At 34.1% G+C, this 13,022-nt stretch overlaps 1 protein-coding gene across 1 annotated transcript in view; it reads left to right on the forward strand.

Annotated features, from left to right (window-relative positions):
- The window catches only part of LOC131958233 (myosin-IIIa), a gene marked incomplete at its 3' end in the record, with an annotated part of 61,205 nt that overhangs the window by 12,869 nt on the left and 35,314 nt on the right, over positions 1-13,022 (forward strand). Inside the window, 1 exon segment of the mRNA XM_059323132.1 lies at positions 2,772-3,008. Within this exon segment, the coding sequence (XP_059179115.1) occupies positions 2,884-3,008 (125 nt within the window).

A 13,022-nucleotide genomic window follows, 5' to 3' on the forward strand; every position in this document is an offset into this window, starting at 1 on the left:
TTGGTTAGCACCAAACTGTTAGCACTGGTCGGTAGAATCATCAAATCTATAACAGTATTTTCTTCCAGGCATCTCTTCGGGGGGGGGGGGGGCGGTAGAACCATCAAATCTATACCTGGCCGGTAGAACCATCAAATCTATACGGTAGAACCATCAAATCTATCCCGGGGAAAAATATCGAATGCTGTACTGAGGCCTATTGCTAAACCAATTACAACAGCAGCGTTACACGCTAGCACCTATCACCCAACGTGTACATTATTTAATCAACGAATATTTTAAATTAGCTTTTTCACAGTGTTCAAATCACGCAGAAAGAAATTTGTCAGACAATGCCACTGCTAATTATCACTCTTAAAGGGAAGCAACTCTACCAAATTGGAGATATTCCCACAATCAATGACAATTTAAAAAATATTGATAAAATGTTTTTAAAAATCATTTTATATTAATTTTTTAAAATTTGAAATAATTGTTTAAAAAATTTAAGAGCATTTCATTTAACGTTTTGTTAAACTATTATATTCTTTTATTCTTGTAAAAACTGTATATAAATTGTATACATCTAAAAATGAGGTGGCACCTGAACATTACCTGTGAATGATAATAATCAGAGATTAAGTAATCTATTTGAGGAGTTAATGATGGCGCTGGAATATTATTTCTGTAGTGTTCAGGTTAGACTACATTTGTTGTCTCAGTTTTAGTAGCGCTTTTGACGGTGTTTCAAATTAGCTGTAAAGACAATCACGTAAGATTGATTTACGCCTTTAAATTGTTGTACTACATCTATAGTAAAAACTACCTCTGAGACTAATTCTATTAGCGCCATTGACCGTTGTCCTACATTTGTAGTAAAGACTACCAGTTCGGCCTGTTATCTAAATATTGTAGAGGCCTGATTGTAACGAGTACAAGGACAGTTGTTACAATTCTTACACCAAAATGTCTCTGTTATCTGGCTAAAGAGTTGCATTATAGAGCCGTGCGTCTCCAACCATTGGCCTATGGGATAAGGTGTTTGTTCTAACGATATTTATGTAGAGTTTGGAGTTTATCGTTGTTACCATGGTAACATCTGTGTAGATTTGGGAGTTCATCATTGTTACCACGGTAACCATACTCGTATAAGATTTGGACTTAAATTCAACTCTCGTAATAATCCAGCCGTTGTTATAAATGTAAATTAAAAGATCTTAGTATCCTAGTATAGGGCTGGTAAGTAGGTCACCAACCAGTTCTATGACTCAATAAAACCTGCTTGTGCCATAGAACTGTTTATTGACCTACTTACCAGTCCAATAACGCCTTATTGAAGCTTTGAAATCATTGAACTTGTGTTCAGCAAGTTCACACCTATTGATAAATAAACGTCTTAATACTACCCATAGCCACAGAACATCTGTTGCGCACGGGTTTATCGTGTACACAGGCCATTAAAAAGTTCTAAATAGACTCTTGAATTTTGACGCGAACCTTCAGATTGCGTCAAAACACAGGGCCTATAATCAATTCATTGACAGTTTACACGATATAGAAAAGGGGGATAAATCCGTATCAGGGAAGTGGCGATAAAGTTCAGTCAAATCAAAACATTGCATTAGGGGTGTTGAGGTTTAGCAAAATAAATAGATGAAAATATAATAAATATTTGCCCTCACTCTTTCATATAAAATAATGCGAATGTATTGCTTCATATCGCTATCTCTGCGAACAAGTATAAACCTTTTAATTCAAATTTGAGGTATCTATTGTTTATTAATGCGATATATATATATATATATATATATATATATATATATATATATATATATGTATATATATATATATATATATATATATATGTATATATATATATATGTATATATATATATATATATATATATATATAGACTATAAATATATGTATATATATATATATATATATATATATATATATATATATATATATATATATATATATATATATATATATATATATATATATATATATATATATATATATATATATATATATATATATATATATATATATATATATATATATATATATATATATATATATATATATATATATATATATATATATTTATATTTATATATATTTATATATATATTCTTTATACACGTGAAGTATCTATGGTTTATAAATATGATGCATCTATTGTTTATACACGTGATCCATCTATTGTTTATTAAAGTGATGTATCTGTTTATATATGTGATCTATCTATTGTTTATATATGAGATGTTTTTACTATTTATCCATTAAACGTTTTAAAAAAATTAGCAGGGTAAGAAGAATGAATAAAAAATATATGTTTTCATTTCTTTTCTTCACGAAAATTGGTTAAATACCACTAGAGGTTAGATTTCGCGTGTAAAAATTAAATGATCGATTACATCCACGTTGATTAGCGTAACTGTGGTTTTACACGTTATTATTTTACATCTTTTTACACCTACCTTTTTTGGGGTGAGGTGTGTGTGTGTGTGTGTATGGGGGGGGGGGGTAGGGGGTAGAGTATGCAGCCCAAAACAGCTACCACTTGAAATCAGACAAAAGACACATCATTTGGTGCTTTAAGCATGTCGAGAAACATTAAATACAACATAATGTTTATGGTTTGTCATGATATTCACAGTTATTCTGTATGCAGGTGCTTTCCCTTTAGTAAACAACACTTACTTCCCTTTATCTACACTTTACATATCTTATTATTCAACTTCTTTATGTCAGTATATAATTTTTTAAATATATTTTTCTGTAGGGCTTGCCTCAAGCTAGATAAGACATGAGACACGGTCTTGGTGTTGGCTCAGAAGAGTACTGGCACTTGTGTTCTATATTCTTTTGAAAATGGGAGATAACTGAGCGAGAAAATGGCGACATCAGAGAAGGAAGATTTTGAGCAAGTCATGAAAGACTTGGATCAGCAGGAGACCATAGCTGTGTTGAGAAATAAGAATATTTTCATGCCAGGAAAAACGGCGGATCCTGTCAGTCGGTAGGTTTGAGTTTTTTTTCCTCGTGTGTTAGATATTTGATACAATATGGGCAAAATGTATAGGAAATAAACCGGGAGTGATCTCCCCTAAACTTTCTCGAATATTCTTATATAAAACAACAGAGGATGGGTACTCCATTTTAAATACTTAACCTTTTAAAAATAGAATAAAATCTCGTAGAAAAAAAGAATTGCGCATCAAGTGAACGCCAAATAAAGATGTGCATAATAGTGCGCAATATTATTAGTACTTTATAAATTTACATGCGTTTTTTTAAAAATCGGAAATAGCGTAAATTAGTACTTCCGGTCAACGGAAATTACTCAAAATTTGACAGAAGGTAGAGAATTATCTTTTACTTACATGTGAAATTTCATTTATCTATCTGAAATAGTACTCAAGTTATAGGCTTTTGAAAAATTCAAAGTAGAAAAAGTACCACTTCCGGTTATCGGAAATCGCTCAACAGTTGATACGGATCTACGATTTTTATAAAATACTTATATATGAAATTTCATCAACCTAGCTTTAACGGTACTCAAGTTATTGTGTTTACACACAGACAGACAAACACACAGACAGACAGACACACAGACACACGGACAAGATTGCAAAATTATGTTTTTCCGTATCAGTGAGATGTACGATTACAAGACTTTCTCTAAACTTCGTATATACGAGAAAGTAAAAAAGGTAGGACATTTAGTACAATTGGGAAGAAAATATGTAGGACAAAAGGTAGGACATTTGGTACAATCGTAAAGAAAATATGTAGGACAAAAGGTAGGACATTTGGTACATTGGGGGAAAATATGTAGGACAAAAGGTAGGACATTTGGTACATTGGGGGAAAATATGTAGGACAAAAGATAGGACATTTGGTACAATTGGGAAGAAAATATGTAGGACAAAAGGTAGGACATTTGGTACAATTGGGAAGAAAATATGTAGGACAAAATGTAGGACATTTGGTACAATTTTGGGGGAAATATGTAGGACAAAAAGTAGGACATTTGGTACAATTTTGGGGAAAATATGTAGGACAAAAGGTAGGACATTTGGTACAATTTTGGGGAAAATATGTAGGACAAAAGGTAGGACATTTGGTACAATTTTGGGGAAAATATGTAGGACAAAAGGTAGGACATTTGGTACAATTTTGGGGAAAATATGTAGGACAAAAGGTAGGACATTTGGTAAAATTTTGGGGAAAATATGTAGGACAAAATGTAGGACATTTGGTACAATTTTGGGGAAAATATGTAGGACAAAAGGTAGGACATTTGGTACAATTTTGGGGAAAATATGTAGTAGTACTAGTGGATAGCGAAAGGTGAGCGAGGCGTTACAAAAGAACAGCGGTTTGATCGTGCTAGCCATCTAATAACAAACGACTTTGTTAAAAACAGCATTTCTAGGTTACCGATTTACTTTGTTATCTGGGCTCCCGTCTTACCAATTTGAAAAAAAAAACAAATGCAATTTTTAATTAATTGAGAATTTGTTGAAATCGCTTGAGTGAGTGACGAATAATAGAATTGTTCAAGATTGAAAATGTAACAATTTTGACCCAAGTCAGAAAAGTATACCTGGTCTTATCTCTAATTACAAATTATTTTCAAGCTGATGTTTGTTAATTGATAGAAATTTAGAGTGTTTTAATTATTATTAATTATTAACAAAAGACTTTAAAAGTGTAAACCTGCAAACACATGGACGCACTTATACACACACACACACACACACACACACACACACACACACACACACACACACACACACACACACACACATACATACATACATACATACATATATATATATATATATATATATATATATATATATATATATATATATATATATATATATATATATATATATGCATATATATGAGATCATATATCACATGAATAGGGTAAGGTTTATTGCTAGAGATTGGGTAAGGATTAATTTAGTTTTATTCTAATACTTACAGGAGTTGATTTTTAACAAAGATAGCGACATATATAATACAATGTGCTGCTAGATCCGACAACAATGTCCTTCTTTCTTCTGCAGAGTTACAAATGTTACTCTATTTCCTAGTGTCATTAACTTAAACGTTATCGACGTTCAAAACGTATCCATCGCCATGGGCCTTAACTCTAATCCTAACATTACCAGCGAAAGCCGCATAGAAAAAAATCTGTGCCATCCAGTAATACCCAACCATCAACAAAACACTACTATTTTATTATTTTATAAACCCCATAGCATTTTTACGGCTTACCCTGAACACCGTAGGCACTTAAAATATTTTAGCCCAGTTAGGTACAATTTATTATAGAGTGGCTGCTCGTTTCAGTCCAATTTACCTGCATCGCTCTCTCTATACTTTTTACAACTTGCTAAATTAAAGGGAAACAAGTCCTACACAAGGGAGATAAGAATAATGTTTAAAAGAAATTATTACTATGATTTTGATATTCTTTCGTGATAAAGTAAATAGGGGCAATACACTGTTTGTTTTTAAATATTATCAACAAATAATTCATAAGTAAAATTTCGACGTGAAGGATTTAACTGTTTTTTTATTATAATTAATAGCTGTATAAGGTCAGACTCAATTTATAAACAGTAAAGGTGTGCAGTACCGATGCATTATTTAGCTATTAAAGTCCTCTTACAGTGTTGTTATTGTCGCCTCTTTACATATGGGAAATTTTTGTTTTCTTATAAATTGATCAATTATATACATTAACCAAAATTGACTACATGTGCATAGTACAGGGGTCGGCAACCTGCGGCTCGCGAGCCGCATGCGGCTCTTTTGATATCAAGATGCGGCTCTCCAGCTCCTTACACAAATCTTAATAATCTTAATAAAAAAATAAAATATTTGAAATAAAAAAATGTTAGTGGCTCTTTAAAACCAGGGAAATTTTGAAAATTGTAACTTTTGGCTCTTCCGCTTCAAAAGGTTGCCGACCCCTGACATAGTAGCAGACTTAAACTTATCTCCATGAATTATGCAAAAAATTAAAGTGTACTAGTATGATTGCTTTGTATTTGCGCTTTTTGCTGTTTGCGCACTTTTCTGATTTCTCATTGGGTGGCAAAAAAAAAAAAAAAAAAAACCACATTTCTATAGTTGTAAGTAATGCATGTTAAAAATACCATCAAAAGAAAAATGTCTGAGGCAAAAAAGAAAAAGAAAAGAGGTAGATTTTGACCTATATTACTAGTACTCTAAGTCAAATAGATCTAATCGCACTTTCAAAATTCTGAAACCAGAAAGAAAAAAACCCTCACATTTATGACTTACGCGGATGATAAAAATCATCCAAAGCTCCTACTTGGGTAACAAAAAAATGACCCATTGTAATGTTTCCCTCATCACTGCTACGTTGACTAATGAAAATATAACGGACACATAAACTAATATGTAATAAAACATATGCACTTAAAAAAAAATCAAACTGAAGTTGAAGTAACGCCTACGCGGCTGACGAAATGATATATAATGCTACTGCACACTGTGGGGGGGGGGGGGGGGTGGTTAGGGGGGTTCCTTCCTGTACTGAAAGACGTCCTTTTTATCAATAAAAAAAAATTAGCTATAAATCTGACAGCTGGATTACATAATTGTGTAGGCTATTTCTACACAACACAAATCATTTCTGTAGACAAATGACAATTACACAAGATGTTTTATCAGTCAGTCTCTTCTTGCTTAACTGACTCATTCTTTTTTTTTCAATACAAAACTTTATTCTTCTTTATTCTTAATTGAAATGTTGGATGTGATTTCCTCCAACACAATGCAACTAGTGTTACAAGTCAACTTGTTATGCGCCGTATAAGCCTTTGACTCCGATTACAGCCTGCTTTGTTTTCTGGATTTGCTTCTATTGTCTTTTAACAACCAAGAACAAACTACAAGGCAGCAGTTGTTTGATGTTGTCGATGTCTCTCCTAGATGGAACCCGTGGGTTCGAACCCGGGACTTCTCGGTTTAGCAACCATGAGATTTACCGACCCAGCAACGACAACTAAATTTACGTCCTCAATTACCCATCCCAAATGTACCCCCCCTATAAGATGTATATTTGCCTGCTCATACGCCAAAATATGGAATAACAAACCAAACTACATCCAACAATCCAATACAGAAAAATACAAAATAAACGCTTTTTTTCCCCAAAATACTATGCTATTCTACATCTTAATTTAAACCTGGCTTCACTAATCGAGCCCTAAACTTTCACCTCTGACTCTGACCCATCACTACCTCCCCCCGTATACTGTAATACTGCATCTCTTAATTCAAGGATGGCATCGCTAACTCAACTCTCAACTTCCACCTCTGATCCGCCGAGCCCTAAACTTTGACCTCTGACCCGCCGACCTGTGTCGTAACCCCCCCCCCCCCCCCCCCTCCATGTAACAAACGTCTTTTCTCCTCCAGACGACCCGACACATTCCAGAAACAACCCCGCCGACCCCACCCCTCTCACCGACAAAACTAGTTCCGGCTGTTAAGAACAAGGCTCTGTCTTCTGCTACACACACAAAAACAACAAACAAACAAATATTCATTTAGACTACTACGCTTCTGTAAAATTTATTTCTGTTTTTTGTTTATTTTTTTTTAAACTGTCAAGCTATTATCCAACACCCCATTTTAACAATTTGATACATGTTTCGATACACATCTCATGGTATTTTAAACGACACTGCTATTAAAAGCTAACAGCTGACGTAAAACGCATCCAGTTGTAAAGCGATTCGTCAGTCACCGTAAGATAAATGTTTATGTATTACTAAAGGGCCGCCACTCCGAACTAGGGCAGGAGTTAGTTGTGTGGGGTATTTAACTAGTATAAGCGGATTTCGTGGAAGCAACTGTATGGATATTTTATATGTAGCTTTATGGGTTTGACTTGTGGCGAAAACAAACTAGCATTTGTGTTGAAATTGATGTGTGTTGCGACAGGTTTATGTTCGATACCGGTAAGATGAAATTTTTATTAATTTATTTGGTTAGATAAAAATAAAAGTAAGAAAATATACAGATTAAAGTTATGTTAGCGTTGGAAGATTTTAAATTATTAAAGGATTATCGGTTTTAGTAAATTCGTATCAAATATAAGCTTTGATTTGGTGAACTTTAAATAGCGGAGTCTTGATTAGAGAAGAGATTTGTTGACACGAGTAATTAATTATTTAATGTAGATGGGAGTGAAATGGTGACATAGGCTTTGATAGGGTTTGCCTTTGTTACATGTAGACGTCTTTGATTATATGGTAGAAGATCTTTGTGGAGGTATAACTTTGTAAAGTGTTGACAGTAATTTGTGAAATGTAGAAAGGTCTTTGTGAAGGGTCTTTGTGAAATTTTGAAAGGTCTTTGTGAAAGGTCTTTCTGAATTGTTGAAAGTTATTTTTGAAAAGCTTTTTGTGAAATGTTGAAAGGTCTTTTCGAAATTTTGAAAGGTATTTTGTGAAAGGTCTTTGTGAAATGTCTTTGTGAAATGTTGAAAGGTCTTTGTGAAATCGTGAAATGTCGTTATGAATGGTATATGTGAAAGGTCTTTGTGAAAAGTCTTTGTGAAAGGTCTTTATTAAATGTCGTTGTAAAATGGCGAAAGATCTTTGTGAAATGTTGAAGGTCTTTGTGAAATGGAGCGTGTAAAAAATGCAGCTAATCGCAGGTGTTCAGTCTATTCCCAGAACTGCCAGAACAATTCTTTGGGGGAAAAAAACCGCATCCGTCAGAATAATCTAGATCAGAGCTAATCCCTAGTTCTTAAGCTAATCCCTATTTCTTTGATGGGATCTGTCTAAAGCTTGCAGTAATAAGATAGAGAGGGGGGGGGGTTAATCGATATTCAAGTAGCAATATATTTCCTTCTCCTATGCGTAGTATTGTATTGATAATATAGTTATAACATTGTTATAAGTAAGTAAGCAAAGCTCCCTTTCAAACCTGACGGTCTATGGGGCAAGTAAGGTAGAGTTCACTTGTTTCGGCATATGAGTGGATAGTGTGGTCAGCACTATGCCCAGCCGCCTTTACTTACCCTAACGTGAGTTAGGTACCCATTAGAGCTGGGTGGACTCAGTGACGGTCTACTGACTTGAACCCGGATTCGAATTCGAGACTTACGGGTTAGCAGTCCAGCTCTCTACCGCTAGGCCACTCCGTCCCATTGTAATAGCTAATAGTAAATTAAAGTTTTAAATGTGTAAGGTGATCGGTATGTGTGACGTCAGAGTCCGAAGAGGACTCGATAAAATCCGGAGGTTATTTTTAGACCTAAGTAGGCCGGCATGTGATCGGTATGTATGACGTCAGACGCCGAAGAGGATTCGATAAAATCCGGAGGTTATTTTTAGACCTAAGTAGGCCGGCACGTTCGGCGACACGTTTGTCGCTGTACCAACTCGCCTGTAAACAGGTTTTTGAAATGTCAGATTGTGTTGAGATAAAATTTCACCGGAACAAGGCAGAGGCGTAGCGACCCTTCTCGGCGCCCGGGGACAAACTTTCAATTTGGCGCCCCCTCGGGAGAAAATTTTCAATTCGCACGCCCCCCCCCCCCCTCAAACTTTCGATTTGCACCCCCCCCCCTTCAAACTTCCGATTAGCACCCCCACCCCTCAAACTTTCGATCTGCACCCCCCCCCCTCAAACTGCAAAAATGCAGCTAAAATGGCATTTTAATTTGTTCTTACAACCCATTTTGGCGCCCCCTAAGGTCGGCGCCCGGGGACATATGTACCCCACTGCCCCCCCATCGCTACGCCTCTGGAACAAGGCGATCGGCGGGATTGTGTGTGGGATAGGTGGAGTAGAGGGGACGTGTTTTTAGTGGTGGGTGTAGGGAACTTGTTTAAATGGTGGGGTGTAGGGAACTTGTTTTAATGGTGGGGTGTATGAAACATGTTTTATGGTGGGTAGAGGGAACATGTTTTAATGGTGTTATTTAGGGAACATGTTTTAATGGAGGGTGTAGGGAGCATGTTTTGATGTTGGGGTAGAGGGAATGTGTTTTAATGTTGGGTGAAAGGAACAAATTTTATTGGTGTTGTAGAGGAAACATTTTTTAATGTTGGGTGAAAGGAACGTGTCTTATGGTGGGTTTGTGTGGTAGAGAGAACATGTTTTAATGGTGGGTGTAGGGAATATGTTTTATGATGTGTAGAGGGAATATGTTTTATGGTGGGTTGAGGGAACATGTTTTAATGGTGGGTGTAGCGATCATGTTTTATGATGTGTAGAGGGAACATATTTTAATGGTGTTATTTAGGGAACATGTTTTAATGTTGGGTGTAGTGGAACATGTTTTATGGTGTGTAGAGGGAACATGTTTTATGGTGTGTAGAGGGAACATGTTTTATGGTGTGTAGAGGGAACATGTTTTATGGTGTGTAGAGGGAACATGTTTTATTGTGTGTTGATGGAACATGTTTTATGTTGTGTGTAAGGAACGTGTTTTATGGTGGGTTTGTGGGGTAGAGAGAACATGTTTTATGATAGGTGTAGGGAACATGATTTATGGAGGGTAGAGGGAACATGTTTTATGGTTGGTTTAGGGAACATGTTTTATGGTGGGTGTAATAAGCATGTTTTATGGTGGGTGTAGGGAACATGTTTTATGGTGGGTAAAGGGAACATGTTTTAATGTTGGGTGTAGTGGAACATCTTGAATGGTTGGTGTAGGGAACATGTTTTAATTTTGGTGTAGGGAACATGTTTTATGGTGTGGTTTAAGGTACACGTTTTAATGGTGGGTGTAGTGGAACAAGTTTGATGTTGGGTGTAGGGAACAAGTTTTAATGTTGGTGTAGGGAACATGTTTTATGGTGTGGTTTAAGGAACACGTTTTAATGGTGGGTGTAGTGGAACAAGTTTGATGTTGGGTGTAGGGAACTTGTTTTATGGTGGGTGTTAAGTACATGTTTTATGGTGTGTAGAGTGAACATGTTTTATGGTGTGTAGAGGTAACATTTTTATGGTGGGTATAGCGAACATGTTTTATGGTGGGTATAGGGAACTTGTTTTAATTATGGGTATAGAGAGTGTTTTAATGTTGGATATAGGGATGTTGATTTAATAATGGGTATAATGAACATGTTTAAATGATTGGAATTGTAACATGTTTTAATGGTGGGGTTTGATGGTGTATAGTGAGAATGGTGTTTTAAGAATATTAATTATTAATGGCGGTGTTAAGTGCTCTAAAGGGAACCTGTTGTTTTATCAGTTCTAACAGTAATGGGACTTGTTTTAGAAGAACCTGCTGTTTTATCAGTTTTTACAGTAATGGAAATCGTTAGTTTTAGAAAGCTGCGTCTACTATTATTTCCGCATCTATATCTATCTTTGCTTATGCCTATATGTGTTATGTAGGCCGCTTTGCATATGTAAATCTATCTGCTTCTATGTGTAAGTTAAGATAAGAAACAGGGAAGTCTTACATAAAATCTGTAATCAATAATCCAATTAAAAATATCTTCACCGCTAACCCTGGGTATTTAAACTGTCAATTGTCAGATAAGAAACAAATTATATTATCACGTGATTAGCCCTCGGTGCGTACAACAGTAACAATGGTGTACATAGGTATTCACAGGCGCTAGAATCGGTTTGACCGATTGTTGAATATGTTCAGGTAAAGACTTTTAAGGTTAATTTTTTGAAAAATGATTTTAACTGCTTTGTTAGTGTTGAGTAAAAGTTGTATATTCTTTAATGATTGTAAAGAAAAATAATATATCCATAGAAATTGTCAAAATAAGAACCTAATATTTTTAAGTAAAAAAAAATATTTCGGTTTTGATTTCAGTATATAAAAAAAAAGTATGGTTTTGATTTCAGTATAGAAAAAAAAGTATGTCTTTTTACTCAATAAAAACAAAACTTGTCTGTATTTAGTCATTAGTTTTTAACTAGCTGTATTCTCCAGCTTAGATTAGAGTAACTTAAAAAATTGTAGCAAATAAATCATCGAAAACCTATATTTATGACATTACATTTCTAGGAAGGTGGATGGGGGGGGGGGGGGGAGGCAACAACCAGCGGTATACCGGCTTTATCCAAGAGGCCCGAAAAATTGTTAACAACAAAAAAAAAAAAAAAAAAAAGAAGCAATAAAAATAAACTAAAATATGTCAAAACATAGGGAAAAAATCCGAGTGCTTATACTTGACTTAAAGGATGGAATTTCACCTTATGGGGAAAGACTATTTTTATACTCGAAATTGTACTTTTAAGCTATAGCATATACATTAATGCATAACTTTTAATGTTTTTTTTTAAACAGTATATATATATATATATATATATATATATATATATATATATATATATATATATGTATATATGTATATATATATATATATATATATCTATATATGTATGTATGTATATATATATATATATATATATATATATATATATATATATATATATATATATATATATATATATATATATATATATGTATATATATATATATATATATGTATATATATATATATATATGTATGTATATATATATATATATATGTATATATATATGTATATATATATATATATATATATATATATATATATATATATATATATATATATATATATACTGTTTAAAAAAAAAAAACCTTAAAAGTTTTGTTTTCCTCAATATTTCTATATTAAACACTAAGTGAAATTTTTTTTTTTTTTTTTTAAAACATCGGTGTGAGATATGGCCTCGATTATGCTATTGTATAATGCCTTAGTGGATATACAACATAATGATGTATAATTCCCGAAACTAAAACAGTAATCGGAATAACAGCAAGCTGGTTTTGTATATGTGCTTATTGATCCTTTATGAAATCTGTTTATCAAGGGAACCCCCCCCCCCCTCAACTCGAATAGATGCCTGAAGTTTAATAAGCCCCCCCCCCTCCTCCCGGGACAAAAATGTCCGAAAGAAACCCAGATATCATACACACAGGCACACATTCACATCATACTGCGA

The sequence above is a fragment of the Physella acuta genome, unplaced genomic scaffold (genome assembly GCF_028476545.2).
Source record: "Physella acuta isolate Inbredline_101_S28 unplaced genomic scaffold, ASM2847654v3 ptg001304l, whole genome shotgun sequence".
Lineage (NCBI taxonomy): Eukaryota > Metazoa > Mollusca > Gastropoda > Physidae > Physella > Physella acuta.